This window comes from Aotus nancymaae, unplaced genomic scaffold, assembly GCF_030222135.1.
Source record: "Aotus nancymaae isolate 86718 unplaced genomic scaffold, 86718_ANA_hifiasm-v0.15.2.pri h1tg000003l, whole genome shotgun sequence".
NCBI lineage: Eukaryota > Metazoa > Chordata > Mammalia > Primates > Aotidae > Aotus > Aotus nancymaae.
Genome location: NW_026988414.1, coordinates 66,398,186 through 66,420,986, shown reverse-complemented (window position 1 = coordinate 66,420,986; position 22,801 = coordinate 66,398,186). Strand labels below are relative to the sequence as shown.

The 22,801-nt window shown below is 39.1% G+C and overlaps 1 protein-coding gene across 6 annotated transcripts in view; it reads right to left on the bottom strand.

The window, feature by feature from the left end:
• MAP2K5 (mitogen-activated protein kinase kinase 5) overlaps positions 1–22,801 on the bottom strand; it is a 264,089-nt gene that overhangs the window by 93,468 nt on the left and 147,820 nt on the right. For all 6 annotated transcript variants that reach the window (XM_064381982.1, XM_064381992.1, XM_064381988.1 and 3 more), the window contains 3 exons: positions 19,799–19,872; positions 18,785–18,835; positions 9,133–9,204 (listed from right to left, as the gene is read on the bottom strand). In XM_064381982.1, coding sequence (XP_064238052.1) covers positions 9,133–9,204; positions 18,785–18,835; positions 19,799–19,872 — 197 coding nt within the window. The remainder of the gene's footprint in view (positions 1–9,132; positions 9,205–18,784; positions 18,836–19,798; positions 19,873–22,801) is intronic.

Genomic DNA, 22,801 nt, shown 5'->3' with positions numbered 1-22,801 from the left:
AAAACTTAGCTTAGATACCGGCACTTCTACGAAGCTTTCTGAAATGTACTATGCTTCCAGTGACGGCCTTAACACAATCTACACCCCAAGATGCTCTTTTGCAATATGACTTTGTTGCTTTATCATCAAGAACCTACACTGTGATCAAAAGAACGTGGGCCAGGCATGGTGGCTCATGCCTGTAATCCCAGCACTTTGGGAGGCTGAGGCAGGCAGATCATGAGGTCAGAAGTTTGAGACTAGCCTGGCAAACCTAGTGAAACCCTGTCTCAACTAAAGATACAAAAAAATTAGCTGGGCACGGTGGCACACACCTGTAATCCCAGCTACTCGGGAGGCTGACGCAGGAGAATCGCTTGAACCTGTGAGGCAGAGGTTCAAGTGAGCCAAGATCAAGCCATTGAACTCCAGCCTGGGTGTCAGAGAGAGACTCCGTCTCAAAAAAAACGAAAAAACAAACAACAACAATAACAACAACAACCCCCCGCCCCCCCCCCCCACCCAAGAATGTGGCAGAAACAATCCTGTGTAATTTCCGAGGTTGGGCCTTGAGGGATTTGTAGCTTTTACCATCACAGCTTAGAACAGGCACCACAAAGGAAGTCTAAACTAGCCATGAAGGGGAGATGGGAGAGGAGGTAAAGGAGGAAGGGAGGTCCCAGCCACTCCTGGCCATCCCCACCAAAGCATCATACATGCAGATAAAGTCATCTTGGATCTTCCATCCTCAACCACTACCCAACTGCAACCTCATGAGAGGCTTTTGATGCTATACAGAATGGCTGAGCCCTGCTAGGATTCCTGACCCACAGAACCCCAAGTAAATAAATGGTTATTTTAAGCCACTAATTTTGGGTAGTTTATTAAGCAGTAATCAATCACTGAAATGCTTTCTCAGACACTGATGTCAGACCACACTCTCATCTGCCCAGTTCTACGTGTTTCCATTGCACTTTTCTTTCTTCCCATTAGTGAAGGAGCCCCTGAGGGCAAAGTTTGTTCCCTTACTGCCAACACTGGGTAGCACCGGATAAATGTTTACTAATTAGACGGGATCTTTACCTACCTACTTCTATTGCAGTAGACATACTGGAGATTAGGCTAATATTTGTGTTTAACAAATAAACTAGGCCTTAGTTTCTGAAAGACAACTAGCACATTTTGAAATACGGTAAAACTGAACCAGCTACAGGGTTAGTGTAAGGTGTAAAGCTATGATAAGCAGTCTTGACTGACCAGCAGAGTCACAAGAAACCTGTCTTTTCCTTTATCTGATTTCCTGCTCAGTTCCATTTACTATTCAGCTCTTCTTTTTTTGAACTACTTTATCTACTTTTCTATAGTGTAATGGAAGAAAGCAGACTTTAATCCATGAGTCAGGATACTTGACTGCTGCTGCCTGATCTATTCACTTAACCTTTCTAGAAAAGTCCTTTAACTTATCTGGATCTAAGTTTCCTCATTTGCAAAATGGGAACTTTGATGCTCATAAGGTGAAACCATATTTGATGCTTCAAGTTGCTGATTTTTCAGAGTGGGGAGAAGCTTGAAAGAGATAATGAATACCAAATGGCTTTGTTAAGTATTACACTTCAAAAAAGTGTGATACGGTCACCCTTCTTGTTAGAATGACATTGAGCAAGAGGATGTCAAGAGCTTGGAAGAGAGGAAAGAGCACTATATTTCACATCAGAAGACCCAGATTCCAGTCCCCTTTTGCACAGTTCCCTGGAGACCAGCTTCCTCACTGCTAAGAGGAGTGGTCTGGTTTAACAAGTTCTAAATCCTCTCTTTAAGTTAATAAAAAAATTCTAGTCTCTAAATGCAACATAAGGCATATAAAATAATTTTCTAGGAGCAGTGGTTTTTACCACTGAATATCTCAAAGTTAGCAGACATGGTTCCCAAAATTATCATAGACCTAGAATTTTAGAATTGAGAGATGTCACTAGAAGACTGGTTCCTTCTTATCTTTCAAATCTCAAGTCAAAAGTAATCCCATACCAAGCAGTTACTCCTAGCATATCATCCTGTTTGTTTGTTTGTTTATTTTCCTTTTTATTTTTAGAGACAGGGTCTTGCTTGGTCGCTGGAGTGCAATGGCATAATCATAGCTCACTGCAGCCTCGAACTCCTGGGCTAAAGAGATCCTCCTGCTTCAGCCTTCCAAGCAGCTGGGACTACTGGTGTGTGCCACCACGTGCAGCTTAACTCACTTATTTGTCTAAAAAGTAAAAATTGTCAAACACTCTTTTACAAAATGTAGGCTCCATGAAAGCAGGGATTTTGTCAGTTTTCTTCTCAGCAGTGTCTCCAGTGACTAGCACAGGGCCTGCCACATACTAGGCACTCAAAAAATATCTGCTGAGTGACCAAATGAATACATGACTGCATCTTGTCTAACCTTATACCTGTCTCTTCTACAGGATAGTTCTTTTAAAAAATCTGAGACAAGTAGTCATTCAGTCCCTACTTAAATGTCCCCAGGGATGGAACATTTTTACCTCTAAAGGCAAACAATTCCACCGCTGAGGTTGAAGAGTATAGTCTGTGCATTAGAAAATCCTTCTTTATACTGAATAGAAAGTCATGGTCTTTTTGTTCTTTTTTTTTTTTTTGGCTATTGTTTTAGCTTCAGAAGGTTCAGACTTCTTGTCATAAAAGATCAGCTTGCTGCTTCTCCACTGAGAACAACCCATTAAACATCTGAAAATGGGTTGTCAAATGCCTGCTTTGTTTTCTATGCCTTTATTCTTCATATCAAGACTTTGTGTTTTTTTAAATTTCAAATTCTATGTATTTGTGTGTATACATGATATGAGCATGTGCTACTGGAAAAACTTTCAAATCAGTCTGAAATCCATCAAAATAACAAAATGCTTAGCTGAGACTGCTAGCACCTGTTCCATCTTGTTTTGTCAATCTCATGGTTGTTCCCAACAGCTCTGAACACAAAGCAAGCTCAACAATGCCTTATTCAGTGAGAAACACTTCACTTTGTCCTCCAGTTTCACATTCACTACAATCACTGACAACCTTGGAAAATGCACATTGAGGCATGGTAATCTGAGACAGCTGGATCTCTTCACAAACCTTGCAAAGGACTGAACTAGTCAATCCATCATCTGCCAAAGGTCATTTTAACAGCTCCTTTTTGCACTAAGTTACATACAATTTTAGACCCCCAAAAAAAGATAATGGAAAAAAATCAAGTTAAGACAGAATTACAGAAAAGGGAGTAAGAGCAGGGGAATGAGTGACAGAAACTCTTACAAGTTCTTTTCTTCAGCATCCTTCAGTGGGAAGGGAGAACCCATGACAAGGATTCCAGAAGTATATCCTCCCCACTTTCCTATAAAATCTTCCATGGAAATTTCCTTTGTCTTTAGGCCCTTCAGATCTTTTCACCTTTTGATGGTTCTCAGCAAAAACTTTAGTCAACAGGTAAAATGTTTCACTGGTTGGGTCAGGAGACTAGCTGGATCATGATCCAGGTTGGGTGTATACTTTATCTGAACTACCTGGGACCAGAAATATTCCAGATATTGGCCTTTTTCAGATTTTGGAATATTTGCATTGCACTTACCAGCATCCCCAATCCAAAAACCTGAAATCCTAAATGCTCAAATGAGTGTGACCTTTGAGGGTTATGTTGGTGCTCAAAAAATTTCAAATTTGGGAGTACTTCAGATTTTGGACTTTCAGGTTAGGAATATTCAACATGTGGTAAGATTTCACTCACATTCTTGAAACTAATTATTTAAAAAGAGGAGGAGAAAATATCAGTATTTCAGTGAAACACACCAAATGCCAAGTTTTTATGGTGTAGAAAAGTCGATGGCAGCTGCTTACAGCATCCAGAGCCATCCGTCACCCCTCGGACCAGATTCACAATCACCAAGGACTAGAAAAGCAAACAAAGCCACAACCATATACCCACTAGAAACAGCTGTATGCGGTGTTTTTTTTTTTTTTTTGGCAGCTGGTAGGGGTGGGGGGAAAATGAGTTCTGTATATTTAGAGGCAAGAGCCAAGTCTAGAAAATGCTTTATAATTCTTACTACTTGGTAAGCACTCAATACATAAAAGATGCTACTTCAAAGAGCTTACTTCTTCAAGTAACTCTATGTGGTTGTTAATGTTGAATAAAAGTGCCAGGTGCAGTGGCTCATGCCTATAATCCCAGCACTTTGGGAGGCTGAGGCAGGTGGATCAGCTGAGGTTGGGGGTTCGAGACCAGCCTGACCAACATGGAGAAACCCTGCCTCTACTAAAAATACAAGATCAGCTGGGCATGGTAGCATATGCCTGTAATCCCAGCTACTCAGGAGGCTGAGGCAGAAGAATTGCTTGAACCCAGGAGGTGGAGGCTGTGGTGAGCCGAGATCATGCCATTGCACTCCAGCCTGGGCAACAAGAGTGAAACTCCGTCTCAAAAAAAAAAAAAAAAGTCTTCATGAAAAAGCCTAGAATATTGAATATATTCTAATCTTGCTTTCAAAAAATATAAGTGTTTATTATTATCTTCTGCCTCCCTTATTACACTGTAGGCTCAACAAGGAAAGGGAATGTGCCTATTTTGTTTGCCAGTGTATCCCCAGCACTTAATGTGTTTGACATGTAAACGGTGTTCAATAAATATTTAAGGAATGAACAAATTCTAAAGTTACCTTCAACTTACACATAAGAAACTGACACTTGGCAAACTGAACTGGCTAAGATCACACTGATTATAAGTGTTGGTGTGAATATATGAACTGAATTCTGGTTAATCCAGTCTGACTTCTTTAAAAGTTCAAGAATTAGGATAACAGCTCTTGAATCTAAAAATGATATCAGAAAGAAAATAACAAAATGACGAACTCGTCATCAAACTTCTTCAGAAGTTTCTGTCAAGGGTATAGGGCTGGGTGATCCATGCCACTTTTCTTTTTGAGATGGAGTCTCACTGTCACCCAGGCTTGAGCGCAATGGCACAATCTCAGCTCACTGCAACCTCTGCCTCCTGAGTTTAAGCGATTCTCCTGCCTCAGCCTCCCAAGTAACTGGGATTACAGGTGCCTGCCACCATGCCCAGCTAATTTTTGTATTTTTAATAGAGATGGGGTTTCGCCATGATGGCCAGGCTGGTCTTGAACTCCTGACCTCAGGTGATCCACCCACCTCGGCTTCCCAAAGTGCTGAGATTACAGGCGTAAGCCACTGTGCCCGGCCCATGCCACTTTTTAAATACTTTTTCTTACATTTACACAGCTCTACATGGTTTATGTGTTTATTTATAAGTACAGAAGATCACATTTCATTTTCCTGATATCTAATGAGTCTTATCTGACTTCCACTAAACAATATGTATACATAAAAATGAGATGTGTTAAGCCTTTACATTCCAGTAAGACAAAAGGTAGTTATATCCAACTATTTGTACTTTTTATAGTAAATTTTCCTTGGGAAAATTTCTATTTACTAATCCTCAACAAAAACTCACTTTCTCTGGGAAAAAACACTGCCGTATGTCATCTGGGGAAAAAATGATTTTTTTTCTATAGGAATACTAAGAGAAGGGCAGTCTTGTACAATATATAATTTTCTCATGTTATAACATCAAAATTTAAAATGTTTCTTTGATGATTTCTTCCCCTTTGTTTTCTCTGTTCTTTCTTCCTGGAACTTCTATTTTTCATGTTACTTCTTGACTTGGTTCTTTAATGAGAAATTCTCATGAAGTTCTTGACTTGGTTCTTTAATTTTCATTTCTCTCCTATTTCTTGCTGGACTCTAAATGTTCCTTTTGTTACAGCAGCCTGTTCTTATCTTCTGAGGATGCTATTTTCTCTTAGTCCTCCAAGGATACTATTGGTAGTTTATTTGAACTTTTTACCCCCTGTATGGTTTTCTGGCCATCCAAGTTAAGCATCATGTACAGAGGTGCTCAACAACCTTCTCTGATGATCATAATCTGATTCCTCTCTACAATCTCTAATAACATCTCTTCCTCCTGCTGTAACACCCGGCTCCTTACCAGTCATTTTAAAATACAAGGAGCATCATGAAGCCTAGCTCTTCCTGGCCTTCACTCCTGACCATCTGATTATCTGCTCTCTACTTTACCACATGAGCCAACACAGTCCTTCTGGCATTCAGGCGTCCCACACTCAATGCTGACACTTTTTCACACAGTTCTCTATACCTAATCCTCTTTGATCCCAAAAATTCAATGAGTCTGTTTTCTTCAGTCTTCCAGAGAATATTCAATAGTTTATCTCCAGGATAAATGTATATCATCAACAAAACCCAAATACATCAATGGCAGTCTCCTTCCTTACACTACAAAGAGTCTCTTTTCATTCATCTTTGCACCCCTAGCACCCGGCAAAATACTGGCAGACAAACCCATATTTCAATATGCAACATAAATATAACCATGTCATATTTACTGAGCACCTGTCTTCCTACCTACCTAAACTGATCTCCCTGTCTCCATGCCTGCCTCTCTATATCATGCTCCACAGAGCACTCGATGATCCTGTGAAAACTTAAGTCAGATCATTTCTTCTAAGAGTAATACCTAAAGTCCTTAGCATGGCCTACAAGGCTATGTTTGACCTGACCCCTGGCTATCTCTCTAAATTTATTCTTTCTCACTTTTTCCTTGCTAACTCCACTCAAGACATACTGGTCTCTCCCTTAAATATGCCGAGTGCTCTCTACTTGGTGCCTCTGAACTTGTTATCAGGTGGCTCCCTTCTCTCACGCATTCAATTATCTGCTAGAGTGGTACTTTATCAGAGAGGACTGGTGTGCTTTCTTTTTCTCCATAGGACTTACCACCACCTGACAAATTATATATTTAGTTATCCCTTTGTTTTCTGTCCTTCCCCTCATGCCCCAGCCATCCCCAAATGGAACTCCATGACAGCCAAGACTTGCGTGTCCTGTGTCCTTTCATTACTCTATCCCCATTGCCTATACAGCAGGCATAGCAGGAGCTCAACACATGAACACATAAATAAATGTAGAAAGGATGAATGGTGAACATTTATATGTGCTTTAAATCTTAAATCTAATAGTTATGCTCTCTTCCAGTAGTGCCATGCCTCTGCCTTTTATGCCATTTTATCACTGTCTTAGTCACACAACTCTAGAGTTGCTGTGTGAAAGCTAAGAAAGAAAACAAAAAAATGAGCAGTAGCAGAGTCGTAGAATATTAGTCTGGAAAGGGGCTAACATTTTACAATATTTTACAAATGAAGACACTGAGGCCCAGTGAAGAACAGGGTCACCTAAGAAACTAGTAGCAAACCTGGAATTGTAATCTAGGTCTTCCATTCCCAATCCTGGATTCTTATCTCTACACCATGTAACTTCTCAATTGTCTTACACTATATCCAGTCATTTATAAAATAAATGACAATAACTTAAAATATGCAAAAGGACATTGTATAACAGCAATCCTGAGTCCCACAAATCAAAAACACTAGTTTGCCTTGAAACAGGCTAATAGAATAAGCCCCTGAGGATTCTGTTGGGAGATTCAGTTCTGAGATCTGACCACCATTATTGCTAACCTCTCAGCTGATGCACACATACTCTATTTCCTCGTAGATTCCCTTTTAAGAGGAAGAAGAAGAATATGATTTAATAAACGTTGAACACTTTATTTTTGCTTTCTTTCTACTATGCAGGTGAATTGAGTTTGAAGATTATTTCCTTACAAATACAATTGCATTCATGCATTACAAAAATAGCAGAAAAAGTATTTGACTAAAAAAAAAAGGTTATAAAATTATGATTGCAACTCTATGATATTATTTAAAGAGTCCTTTCTACTTTTCTATTATAAGAAGTACTGGCCAGGAACAGTGGCTCCTGCCTGAAATCCCAGCATTTTGGGAAGTCAAGCCAGCAGGATCACTTGAGCCCAAGAGTTCAAGACCAGCCTGGGCAATATGGCAAGACCCCATCTCTATTAAGAAAAAAAAAAAAGTCCTTCTTTATCTGAATCAATTTAAATGAAAATTTTTGAAGCACTGGTCAGTATACAGGTTCTATACTACTATAATTCAAACTGAGCCATATGTCCTTCTAATATAATTTATATGCATTTTCTTATAAATCAATAATCATTTTATATAAAAAAAAGCATAGCATAGAGTTCTAGTGGAGCTATATCTAGTATACTAAGATAAAGTCCATTCTAAATACAGCTATAAAGAGTAGATATTGCAATTGTGCTAAATACATACTTCCTCTTCCCCTTCCCTCTCCAACATATCACACCGCCCCTTAACCCACATACGCATGTGATATCACTATACTATAACGAGGTGATTTTTTTCCCTTTCAAAACAAACCTATAGAACTTATACATCCAAATGAGTAGGGCTGTACCTTTTAAACTAATCATCTTTGGAAGTTATATATGCATTCCAACAGGGCACAGAATTTTTCTGGAATCCCTCTTTTAGAACACAGGTTCTCCAGATTTAGTGTGTATAAGAATCACCCAGGGAACAAGTTAACAATGCAGATTCTTAGAGATTTGGATTCAATTGGTTCTGAATGGGGCTGAGGAATCTTTTTTTTTTTTTTTTTGAGACGGAGTTTTGCTCTTGTTGCCCAGGCTGGAGTGCAATGGCACTAGCTCGGCTCACTGCAACCTCCACCTCTTAGGTTTAAGCGATTCTCCTGCCTCAGCCTCCCGAGTAGCTGGGATTACAGGCATGTGCCACCACACCCAGCTAATTTTTTGTATTTTTAGTAGAGACGGGGTTCCTCCATGTTGGTCTGGCTGATCTTGAATTCCTGATCTCAGGTGATCCTCCCGTCTCACCTACCAAAGTGCTGGGATTACAGGTGTGAGCCACCTCGCCCAGCCTGAGGAATCTGTATTTTTAACAAGCACTCCAGGCAAGTCTTACACAGGTGATCTATGATAAAAAGTGCTTTAAAATAACCTCCAGAGTCAGTTGACAAGCCACACAAGGAATCAAAGACTTTATGGTCAAACTCTGTGCGTACATCTATATAACACGCTGAAGGTTTATTTTATCTTATTCTTTCAAAATCTCCACTTTCCTGATTGAAAATATTAGTAGAGATATGCACAGAAGAGTCTATGTGCAAACAACATACCTCCATAAAAGAGATTCCTAAGCTCCAGACATCAGAATGAATTCCATACTGCTCCCCTGAGATTCTTTCAGGCTGCAAGAAAACAGAAGGGAGCTTGTGAGTTGATGGATGCTACTCCAGGAAACACACACACTGGACATGAGCTCAGCTAAGGTGAAGAGCCACCAACATCTGCACAGCATTTTACAGATGACAAAACAGTTTTATATGTGTGTATGTATGTATTTGTGTATACAGTATATACATAATATATAGAAATTATATATAGATATATTATTGAATCCTCACCAAGTCCCCGTGAGGAAGATTTTGGGAGTCATTTCACAGATGAAGAAAATGGAGGCTCAGAGTAGTGAGGTAATTTAGGCAAGGTCCTAAAGTAGTGGTAGTGAATGAGCTGAGACTAGAACCCAGATCTTCCCACTCCAAATCCAGTGGTCTTGGTTGTGGAGTAACAAATTATACAACATTATATGATATTATCACTTATTTGCATTAGATGGGTCTGGAACAGTAGAGTTTCTTTTAATTTTTTATTTGGAAGTAATTGCAAACTTATAGTAAATTTGAAAGAATGAGATTAGAGCAAAGCACATTCATATTTCCTTTACCCAGATTCTACTGTTCAATATTTCATTCCACTGATCAGAGTTTCTTTGTATATGAACCAAGGAAGAGTTTGAAAGGTCCATTTGGGACTCTTGGTCCTCCATTCAAGACGTATAGCAAATACCTGGTCTAAAAGATGCTACATAAACACACTCTACTTCAACAGGAATAACTTCATACTGAGTGGATGCTGCCTGATCTATCCCTCTAGGATTTGGCATTCAATACAGTACTTCATAGAAGACTTTGGAATGAACACATGAACAAATGAATAAGAGAAACTGAGGTCTCACAAAGGAGGGATGATTGCTAAAGAATACAGGCTAATCATGGCAAGGCTGAGATCATAACTACACCCCAATATCCAATTCAATAGATACTAAGATGTATTCATATGGAACTGGCCAGCCAGTTACAGGAATGACATCATTGTCATTACCATCATCAACAATAAAATTATGTGTGAAATTCATTTATTAAAGAATTTCTAATATAGCAAGCCTTGTTTTAGTGTTTTTCATGCATGTCTCATTTCAGATTCACAAACATCCTTGTAACATTGGTACCATTTTATCATCCCCATTTAACAGATGAAGAAAATGAGGCACAGAGAGGTTTAGTTTACATTACTAACCATTATGAGTGCTGTATCTAGTAAACAAGAAGGACAGTAAAAGCTATCATTTAATGACCATTTACTAGTGGCGAATACTGGGCTAGGTACTTTGCATCTTCTGTTTCATAATGATTTTGCAAAAGAAGGTATTATTGCCCTCAATTTACAAATGTAAAAACTGAGGCTTAGTAAGTGACTTGTTCAAGTCTAGAGCTATGGGTTAGCATTAAATTCACCGTCCAGGAGCAGAGCCAGGATTCAAAGTCAGTTATGTCTGACTACAAAATTAGAGTTCTTTCCAGTGAGTCAAACTGACCTCACAACTAGAAGTCAGAAGAGCCAAGCACAGTCTTGAGCTGGTCAGTATTTCTCAAAGTGCAGTCTTTGGAACACCCATCACAGAACTGCCTGAGGTGCTGACTGTTAATACAAATGAACCTTCAGAATCAGAATCTCTGGGGGCAAGGCTAGTGATCCTCACTTAAAAAAATTTCTCTGGGTGATTCTTTGGTCCACTTAGTTCCAGTCACTAAACATTTCCATGTTCCCTGCAGAGACAATGACCTTTTACATCTCCCTGCCTTCCTCTTCTCTGCTTAACGACCATGTCTCACACAGTTCCTGTGTAAGGGGAAAACCGTTCTCTACTCCTATAGCAGAATTAGAAATTCTTGCTTCTGTACTTTATTAAAACGCTGTTCATATCTTATTATTTATCACACTGTGCTGTAAAATCATCTGTTTTCTAGTCTGTTTTTCCTAAGAGGCCAAGAAAGTACTAGGCAGCTAGGACCATGCCTGATACATAACAGGTACGCAGTCAATGCATGCTGACTGAAGGGACACAATACATGTTCACCTCATGAACAAATGCGTTCCTTAGAGAGTTCTAATATAACTTCCTCATACATTGCTATTCATGTCCATCAAGAACTTCCAACAAACACGAAAATCCTAAAATCCTCTAGAATTATTAAATGTTGCCCTGCTCCCTGTCCTTTTTCCTTCCTCTCTCCATTTCTTCATTCTGCTGATTGACAGGTATCAAGCATTTCATCCAGAATACAGAACAAACAAACACACACACACACACACAAAAGTGGAGCCCACATACAAAATATCTGGGCAGGACCAAAAAGGAGGTTAAACACACTCATTACATTTGCCCACTGAACTATCAAAACAAATGCAAACTGTAAGCTGATAATAAAGCATAGAAAAATCAAATCAAACTTAAAAAGAAAAAAATAGAAAAAGTGATAATGTTCACAGATATTAGATGGCATATAAGAGAACTCTTTAAGGGTGAGATTCTGATGACCCCTCGTTGGGAAAATTATCCTTGCAATAAGCTAATGAAACAAGATTACTGCTGTGATGGAGTGCTTGAGCAAGAACGTTCAGTAAAAGCCGACAGCAAGCGCCACGTGTCTATCCTAAACAATTCTTAAGGTAGACAGAGATTGGGAAATATGCCCAGGCCCCTGGAAGTGATTTAGACACAAGATGAGCACCAAAACATTCTGAATTTATGCAGCCAGGATATGACGGCCCGAGGCTGCACAATTCAAAGCTGAAGCCAACGTGGCTTGCCCTGTCCTCTCCACTGAAAAAAAAACAAAACCAGCTACCAGGTATCACATTGTTGATAGAATCTCTGTGATGGATATTTAGCACCTAAAAAGCTAAAACTGAGGTTACTTTCTCACATGACAGCTGTCCTCAGTGTGAAAAGCTACATAATAGGAAAAACATGACTCTTGTCTAAAACACCTTTGTAGTGAGGTTTAAGTGACAAGCAAACAAAATGAAAAAAACTCTGATCTTTTTTTTTTTTTTTAAGACGGAATTTTTGCTGTTGTTACCCAGGCTGGAGTGCAATGGCGCAATCTCGGCTCACCACAACCTCCGCCTCCTGGGTTCAAGCAATACTCCTGCCTCAGCCTCCCAAGTAGCTGGGACTACAGGCGCATGCCACCATGCCCAGCTAATTTTTGTATTTTTAGTAGAGATGGGGTTTCACCTTGTTGACCAGGATGGTCTTGATCTCCTGACCTTGTGATCCACCCGCCTTGGCCTCCCAAAGCGCTGGGATTATAGGCGTGAGCCACCGTGCCCGGCCTCTGATCTATTCTTAATAAGAACAGTAAAGAGTGGTGATGATCTCATAAGTAGAATTTATAGAGGATCTTAAAGAGTAGTCCTTCAGGCTGGTGCCCACACTATACTCCCTCGATGCCCTCTGTGACTCAGCCTTGACAAGAATCCACATTTAGTTAGTTAATTCCAGAGTCGTCTGTTTACAACAATATTTGTCAAAAGCAGGAAGATACCAAGGAATATCCCTTATCTCTTCCAAGAAAGGAATTTCTGTTCAGACTCAGGCTACCTTGAAAATTAACAAAATAGGCACGAAAACTTCAGGCTAGTGTATAGTCAAAATATGTATCACAAGTGATGAGGATTTTTTTTTTTTTCATTGGCAAGATCCCCATGTAGGCAGACAGAACACTGGTTAAACAGGCTCTAGAGTTAGACTGCTTGAATTCAGATCTATCTTCCAGTTCACCAATTCTCTCTTCTCCTGTGTCTAACATGCTATCAAATACAGTGAGTTTTAAATTTTAATCTAGAAGTTTTGTTTAGGACTTTGAAAATTTGTCACTTCAAAAAAATATGTCACTTCAAAAATTTGTGATCTTAAGTCTGTATGCATCTGTTTCTGCTGCCTGCTGTTCCTGCTGATCTTCTTCAGATGGGTTTGTTTTCTTGTGTGCCCAGTTCTCTTTGCTTGCTAGTTTTTCCTCTTGAAAGAAAAATTTTGAGGTTGGGCGCAGTGGCTCACGCCTGTAATCCCAGCACTGTGGGAGGCTGAGGTGGGTGGATCACAAGGTCAAGAGATTGAGACCATCCTGGCCAACATGGTGAAACCCCACCTCTACTAAAAATACAAAAATTAGCCAGGTGTGGTGGCACGTGCCTATGGTCCCATCTACTCGGGAGGCTGAGGTGGAGGAATCGCTTGAACCCAGGAGGCAGAGGTTGCAGTGAGCCGGGATTGCGCCACTGCACTCCAGCCTGACAACAGTCTCAAAAAAGAAAGAAAGAAAGAAAAATTTTGGAGAGGTACTCTGAGGCCTAAGGTGGAGACCGCCTCAAACCACTTCTCAGCATGAAGTGCCTTGTCTAACCCAGGACATGTATACATACACCCAGGGTGCAAATCTATGCCAGGGCTAGGCTATGTTCAGAGCTTGTTCCACTTTTCCTATTTCTTCTGCTTCTCTGCTTAGCTCCAGATATCTCCTCTTCAGTCTCCTGGGACTGTGGGAAGAGGAGCAGTTTTAGATCTAGTTTGCCCTTATGCTGAGGTTAGCCATTTAGGCTTTTGGCATGGAACAGAGATCTCTTCTGAGACCTTCTGACTTAGGCGGGCCCTGAACCTTGGCCGCTGCCACTCTTGCCTGACTGTGATTCAGGCAAATGCCCTCAGGAATAAGCAGTGATGGGTCTCCCATTCTACTTTCCTCTCTGTGGTAGGATTTCATTCAAAAATTGTCCCAGGAGTAGCCCACTGTCTTTTTAGCTCTTCAGTGCATTTGGGATGGTTAAAAAAAAAAGATTAGCCAGCATATTTAAACAGAAGAGTTGATCTAAATAACTCTGTCTGCTATTAGCAGAAACTAGAGGCTGATGTCCTAATTAAATTGCCTTTTATGATGTGCCAACTCTGAAACCTTGGGTTACAGATATTTTACCTTTGGTTTCCTCATCTGTAAAATGAAGATAGTAATAATAAACAGTAGTAATAATATGTACTCTTCTGGGGTTGTGTGAAGATTATATCAACCCCATAATATGCTTCAGTGCACGCCACATGGGAATGCTGAGTTAGTGTTAGCCTCCTTCCAGTTGTCACCACTACCATCACTACCACCACATGAGCATAGCCAACTGAGTTGGATCATGCAATGTGTCTGGGTTTTATTCCAAGTAAAGACAATTTCCAAGAATTGGAATAGCTTGGGCAGAAAAAAATGTTCTGGAGATAAGAATGGTTATTTAGATTGACTTTTTGATCCCAAAGGCCAAGTATTTGAGTAAGATTTTTTCATTTTAAAACTTCAGTTAATCATAACAATAGTGCCAATTTTTATATTTTTTAAAATGATAGTAAGCCAGAAAGACTGACTAGTTGGTTAAAGTTTTAGGAACTTCTATCTTAAAAACAGAATAAAATTTTTAGTAATTGGAATTTCTGGGCTGGGTATGGTGGCTCACACCTGTAATCTCAGCATTTTGGGAGGCCAAGGCGGTGGATCACTTGAGGCCAGGAGTTTGAGACTAGCCTGGCCAACATGGAGAAACCCTGTCCCTACTAAAAATACAAAAATTACACAGGAGTGATGGCGTGTGCCTGTAATCCCAGCTACTCTGGAGGCTGAGGCAGGAGAATCGCTTTAACTCAGGAGATGGAGGTTGCAGTGAGCTGAGATCATGCCACTGTACTCCAGTCTGGGTGACAGAGTGAGACTCTATCTTAGGGGGAAAAAAAAAGAATTTCTGAAAAAATGGTTTAATATAAGCTGCAAGCTTCTAGATCCCTTTTATAATCCTTATGGATGAAATCCTTTAAAAATGTGGTTGAAAATCTTTCATGCTTTGAATGAAGGTGTCTTTTGAACCTATTAAATAATTATCTGCCCCTAAAAAACAGTATGTCCTTGAGCATGACACTTCACTTTTCCAGGTCTCAGTCTCCTCACTGGTCAATGAGGAGGCTGGACCAAGATGACTTCTCAAGTCTCCTATAAGCACACTGCTTAATATGCACATACTTGGTTTTTCTAAATGACTAATGATGTTACAAAAGCCTCCCTGTCTTTTTCCAAATTATCTTTTCTTTCTTTTCTTTCTTTTTTTTTTTTTTTTGATGGAGTCTCACTCTGTTGCCAGGCTGGAGTGCAGTGGCGTGATCTCGGCTCACCACAACCTCTGCCTCCAGGGTTCAAGTGATCCTCCTGCCTCAGCCTCTGGAGTAGCTGGGATTACAGGTGTTCACCACCACGTCCAGCTAATTTTTGTATTTTTAGTAGAGAGGAGGTTTCACCATGTTGGCCAGGGTGGTCTCAGTCTCTTGATGGAGATATGCCCACCTCAGCCTCCCAAGGTGCTGGGATTACAGGCATGTGCCACCACGCCCGGACCCTAATTATCTTTTCTATATCTTACACTTCAGATTACAGGAGAATAAAGTGAGATTATTCCAATATGCGGGGCTATTTCATTCTGATATATTTTCTTTTCAATATTTGAGTAGCCTCGTCGGCTGTATTTGAGTAATGTTGGGTCATCTATACTTTGTAACACAAGCAAGATTCCTAACATGAAAAGTTAAATGCTCTGCTTATATTAGTGAACAAGACACTTTTGGAATGCAGTGTTCATGAACTAATTCACTCGTCTGACACTGTGTGAGGTGCTGGATATATAGAGTGAGCAGAATAAATCTTGCCACTGTGAAAGTCATAATCTAGACTGGGAGAGACACATAAATAATATGGGAATCATGAAAGGCACAGCAATTAAAAATTTAGTCTCTGAAGGCCGATCACTTAATTTTGAGTTCTGACGGACACTTATTAGCTTCGTGAACTTGGGTAAGTTAACTTCTCATGCTTCAGTTTCTTTACCTCTAAAATGAAAATAATAATATTACCTACGTCATAGTGTTGTGAGGATTTAAAAGAGTTCATCTATGTAAGAAGAGTGACTGGCACATAAAGCTACTTAAGTGTAAGCTATTATTATTACTGATGTTTATCACTGTACAGAAGTATGCATGAATATAAAGTGAGGGAAATACGTAAAACCAGGGCATCAAATGACTTCTAATTATATATTCCTGCAATTTTTTATTTGTCCTCTTCCCCACTTCTTCACCCTCACCTACGCCTTCTATTTCTGTGTCTTTGCTCATCCTTTCACAGTGATCTGTCTCTTGTGCAAGCACCCTTTCCACATACTGTTTGACTCCTCACATTTGTACACTGTACATCTTATTTTCTAAATGTATGTTTGGTACAATTTAAGTCTTTATTATGTCACACATAATGCTGCTACATTTAATGTCATGTTTCCTGTTTCACTCAAGTCTTATGTGGATTATAGAATGGGTCCACTGTACCTGTCTAGCAGCACAGAAGGTGCTCAGTAAATGCTGGTTGATTAATTGAAGGTGCTCAGTTTCAGATACAGCTTTCACTGCCACAAACCAGGGGCTGGCAAACTTTTTCAGTAAAGGGTCAGCTAGAAAATATTTTTCATGTTATGGGCCATATGCTCTCTGCTACAACTGTCACAGCTACTTAACTCTGCCACTGTAGTGCTAAAGCGGCCATGCATAATAATATATAAACAAATGGGTGTGGACATATCCCAATAAAACTTTATTTACAAAAATAGGCAGTAAGAGCTTAGAAGAATGATCGGTACATTGTTCCAGTAAATTGAATTTGGCCTAATAACTATAGTTCATGGATATTTGGCATAGGGCCTCATGCTGAACTCAAAATTATAAAATAAACCATCTAAAATGAAAACCAGTGTGGTTAAAAAAAAAAAAAAGCTCAGCTCTCCTCTCTCAAGAAACTGTCAGCAGATAAAAGGCAGGGATTCAGGGATTCACACCTTTATTATAATGATATAGGTTATTTCCACCTCCTCCCATCCCCAACCTCACACCATGTAGGTAAGTACTTGGGTAATAGGAGCCTCCTACTGAACTGAGCAAAGCTCAGTTTTGTAGTTCAAGCTAAAAAAAGCATAAGATACCGCTTTGCTATTATTGCTCCTTTTCTAGGTATCTTATGCTTTTTATAGCTTGAACTACAAAGCTGATGACTAGAATTCACTCACCCAAGAAGCAAAGCAATTTTAGTTATGTCAATCTGAGCTAACATTTCATAATTTCAATCCTCACATTTTCAATTAACAGATGGATGCATCACATTCATCCATAAACAAAAATAAAAAACTAATTCCTTTAATGTACACCTGGGAAAGACAACTGTAATCTGGACTTGTACATTCAAATATAATGCAATTTAATTATCAGAGGGATTTAAGCCTACTAAGAACATGCTGGGTAGTCGAGCAATTGTTTCATTTACAGTCATGTCCCCCTACCTTTTAAAAAATTACAGTGTTTCATATTCTTTCAAAGACTGCAACTGTAGCATTCAGCAAGGCTATAAAGGTGGCTCACCAATATCATCTAACTTGGTACAGGAAGGAAGGTGATTAAGTTTTATAAAAACAGATGACGTCAGAGGTTAATTTATTTTTGTCCTATTACCATGCTTCAACAAACAAGAAAGTATAAACTTTCTTTAAAAACAATGCAAGACAAAAATGAGCTATGCTCGTATCTGAATGAAAACAAAATGTTTTGTATTGTTCTGAGAATAAAGTTTAGGTTAAAAATAGGTTTAGAATACGGTTCCATCCCTAAATCTTTTAATCAAGATAATATATATAAACAAAGAATACTGAGAATAAGACTCATGGTTTTATCTATATTAACATCATTTAATTTCATGATCTATAAACAAAGACTATTAGAGATGAAAGAGAGTACCTAAATAAATTTAGAGCTTTCTTACAAAAAATATCCTTAAGTTGTTATAGGAAGACAAAACTTTGCTCCAAAAATAACACTAGATAAGATTCCTGTTTAATTTTTTTCCCTCTGACTCTCAAGTTTACCATGGAAACCCATAAACTAAAGTACTTTTATGAACACAAATAATTGCCCTTACTCAAAAGCCAAGTCTACAATGGTCTTTGAAACAGCCTTACGCTTCTATTTTTTATTGTTGGTAAGTTTATTTCAGTGCAATTAATCTTATAATAGGCATAAATCAAACAAGTAAACAAAATATAGAGGTACAAGTTCTATAGAGAACTGCCCCCCTAAACCCTTACATTCAGAGATCCATAAATAAAATTTGGCTACATAATAATTTAATTCTGATCTGGTGACAAAGCATGTTTGTATTCCAAGAAAAAACAACCAATTTTATTGACTGACATTTGGGTATACTTGAGGGTTAATTAAATAAGAAATGTGGAAAAGTGGCCAATATGCTACAAGGTGCAATTTTTCTGTAGGATTAAACTTCAAAACTCAGCGATTTCACACTTGAACCAACCAGTTAAGTCAACAAAGTCAGATAAGTTGATAGCTCCTGTAAAAACCCTAATGTCTTTCAGAAAGATTTAAAAATCAGATCATGACTAGATTGACTTTGTAATTTATGATCTGCTAGGCTAAAGCTGTGGAATTAATTCAAGAATTATACATTACCAAGTACATAAAGATAAAGATGTTGGTTTTAAATGTTATTTTTGCATAAGTTTACTTACCGCCATATAAGCATTTGTTCCAACATACGTCTTGGCTATAGAATTCACCAGCTATGAGACAAAACAGTCTGTTAAAACAATATAAAGATAATGTGGAAATAAAATGGGCAATTATTCCTCATTTAACCTACAATCATCATTCGTATAAATCAACTAAAAATTATGTAAAAGGGAACAAATTTATCTACAAAGGCATTAAAAATGATTAAATCTCTCTTTTCTTTTGAATGTGACTTCCAATTTAAACAAGCACAGCATTACAGTTTATAGCAGATAACCTTAATTCACTTAAGCAGGATGCTTATCGCTTTAGTACCCCAAACCCGTCTGATATAAAAAGTCAATTTAAAGCAGAATTTGAACACACTCAATTTTTAAGTCAGATGGCTCAAGATGTGAATGAAGCCCCATGCATTACTAGAATGAAACGAACACTAAATACGCTGGAGGGATAACAGACTTTGACAACTCATAATACAACGATGACCTTCGCTTTGGTCTTCGTGTTTGGCTGGGAGTAAAGGTGGCTGCAATTCAAATCAACATCACAGCACGCTCATGGGTCACTATCACTGGGTTTCTCAGGGGAGGCCCAAAATGGAAATTAATTAAAATTTGTGCTGCACATTGTAATGGCCCTCCACCATTGTTGCTCCCAATATTAATTTTTATTGTGGGCCAGTTGGGCTCCCCAGGCACAGCTCCCACTCTGCCCTCCCTTTTGTCTGGCCAAAACGCTTTCATATCAAAGCTGCATATCAATGAAGTTTGCTATTCGTAAGTAGTAATTACAATATCAGCAGTTTTTACTGTCATTAAACAATGAACAATCATATTCTGATGAAGGAAACTGGCTCAGAGATTAAAAATGAATAACACACTCCCAGCCGAGGAAAAGATGCAGTGATTCTGTTTGTCTGGCAGCTAGGTGATTTTTCAACCCAGAGAACAGACTGAAAATAAAAGGAGGTTGTTGCAGAGAAGAGAACACACTGGGAGGAAAAAGAGACATACCTGAGTGCTAACTCCAAAATCACACAGCTTGACCTGTCCTCTTGTGTTTACTAGCATATTGGAGGGTTTCACGTCTAAAATGGGACCAGAAAATTCCATGTAACCAATTCCATATATCTACAGCATTTGTTCTTTAAAAGCACATACGCACACAACATGTTGCAGAAATGACACCATTTGCACAATCTGAAATTCAAGTATCAAATTTAATGAAAAGCTTTTTTTTTATCTGAAGGTAAAATGTAAGGTCTTAACTCCTCCACTTTTAACAATGTCTGGTTTACTACAGAAGCAAGAGTTGATTTCAAGTGAAAGTGAAATCAAACCTTGGCTTACAACAACAGTAAATACACCCATCATCCTATCCCCAGTTTTTCAGGAAAAGTAGGTAGACAAGAAAATGTAATCTTCTTGCAAAGAATTTGCACAAAAAGGATGAGTTTTGCTCTATATGTATAATTATCAAGATAGTCCTCCCATCTAAATAATAGTAAGGCCGAAGGGAAGGCCAACAAGGAAAAATCATTCATTTGCTACGGGTAACAGGTCGTATTTGAAGGAAATGAAGACGAAATGAATGTAGAATTAGAATTTCCCATGTTTTACAAGGCAAATGCTACTTCAGAGAATACCTAAAAATTTATCTAAAAGATGTGTATATGTGTGTACATGCATGCACTTATTAGTCTTTGTTTCATTTATCCTTCTCTTCTCTGACATTATTTTTGACTGCTGTTATAGTTAACAAAAGAATTGACATAGATTTCACCAAAGCAGTCAGTTGCTAAGTAATGACACAAAGGATTTCTGTGAAGCATCCTCAGTGACAACAATGAGCCTTTTCAGGAATTCAGGGAGCCCACAAAAACCATCCAAGGAGGACAAGAACACACCACTTTTGATGGCAGAGAGCAGCACCTGCTTCAATGCTGCTTTTATGGCAAAAGTGGTCCAGCAGAGACAAGTGGTTACATTTGAAACAGCATATAACTTCAACTATACTGACACTGAACAGAAGACTCACTTTTTTTCGTACAACATTTAAAAAAAACTTGTAAATGGGTTAATCTTCTCCTGACCTTCCGTCCGGCAAAAGGGTACAGCAACTAATTATCTTGCCAAGAGTAGATACTTGATTCAAATTTCAAGTTCAAACACAGTAACTATTACTGAACCGTACTTATGTGACAGGCAATGTGCTAGGCATTTTCTTATATATTAGCTCATTTAGTGGTGCCTGACAACTGACATTTGAATGTAAATTCCATGAAGGCAGGGACTTTGTCTCTTTCCTTAACTACTGTACTTCCCAGCCCCTGAAAGAGTGCCAGGTATAGTTCAAGTGCTCAATAAACATTTGTTGAATGGATGAATAAATAAAGAATGGAAACCACAAGTATGTGTTATTATTTTATGTTGATGATTCTGTTTCAGTGATAAGAGAACCGGGGAGACGGAGGTTGTAGTGACCAAAATTGGACCATTGCACTCCAGCCTGGGCAACAAGAGTGAAACTCTGTCTCAAAAAAAAAAAAAAAAGCCATCAATCAGTGAGCAAGATACTGTGCTTGGAAGGGATACATTTAAAGATGTATAAAGTATACTCCTACCCTGTGAACTTATTTCCTGGGGTGATGATACCAATAAAAAGAGCTTACATCTGCCTGTGCATACCACCTTGAATTCATACAGCCTCCTGATAGAGGTTATAGTGAGTGTTATCTGAAGGGCTTGCTATAAAGACATGCTCTCCCGGGTTCAAGTGATTCTCCTGCCTCAGCCTCCCGAGTAGGTGGGATTACAGGCATGCGCCACCACATTCAACTAATTTTGTATTTTTAGTAGAGACAGTGTTTCTCCACGTTGGTCAGGCTGGTCTCAAACTCCCGACTTCAGGTGATCCACCCACCTCAGCCTCCCAAAGTGCTGGGATTACTGGTGTGAGCCACCGTGCCTGGCTGATTGATGGCTTTTTGAATGATAAATTAAATTTACTAATACATGGCTGATAGCAGTGGCTCACTCCTGTAATCCCAACACTTTAGGAGGTTGAGGCAGGCAGATCAACTTGAGGTCACAAGTTCGAGACCAGCCTGGCCAACATAGCGAAACCTCATCTCTACTAAAAATACAAAAATCAGTCGGGCATGGTGGCGGGTACCTGTAATCTCAGTTACTCAGGAGGCTGAGGCAGGAGAATTGCTTCAACCTGGGAAGCAGAGGTTGCAGTGAACCAAGCTGGTACCACTGCATTCCAGCCTGGGCAACAGAGCGAGACCTGTCTCAAAAAAAATATTGCTAATATAAATGTTCCCTTTACTGGCAAGTCCCTGGTCTCTTGGCCTCTAGTTTTCTCTAATTTTTCAACATAATTTTTATACCACCATCATATTAAACCTTAAATATAACACTTTCACTACATCATTTCTCTCCTTAAGGAGGAGGTTAAGTATTCTCTGACATGCCCCACATACACCAGAACATGAATTCCTTAAGAATAGGGTTGTGCCTTCAAGTGTGCCCCAGCAGTTAGCACAACACATCATAGACAGCCACAGTAGACACTTAAATGTTTGCTGAACTGCAACAAATGTTAGATTCTACATAGCTTGGTCTTATTTTTTAAATCTAGTTCTTATCATGGGCCCTCAGCTTTAAATATTTTTCTTCTGGACAATTTGTTCTTTCATATATTGACACCCTAAATTAGGAGTGTACAATCTTTTGGCTTCCCTAGGCCACATTGGAAGAACTGTCTTGGGTCACATATAAAATACACTAAGATAGCTAATGAGCTTAAAAAAAAAAGGGGGCCAAAAAAAAAAAAAAACCCGTAATGTTTTAACAAAGTTTACAAATTTGTGTTGGGCTGCACTCAAAGCCATCCCGTGCCTCATGTGGCCTGTGGAGCACGGGCTGGGCAAGTTTGCCCTAAACTATTCTTAAGCCACCACATCAGATGGAGACCGTTAATGAACAAATATTTTGAGCTCCTGGAAGAAG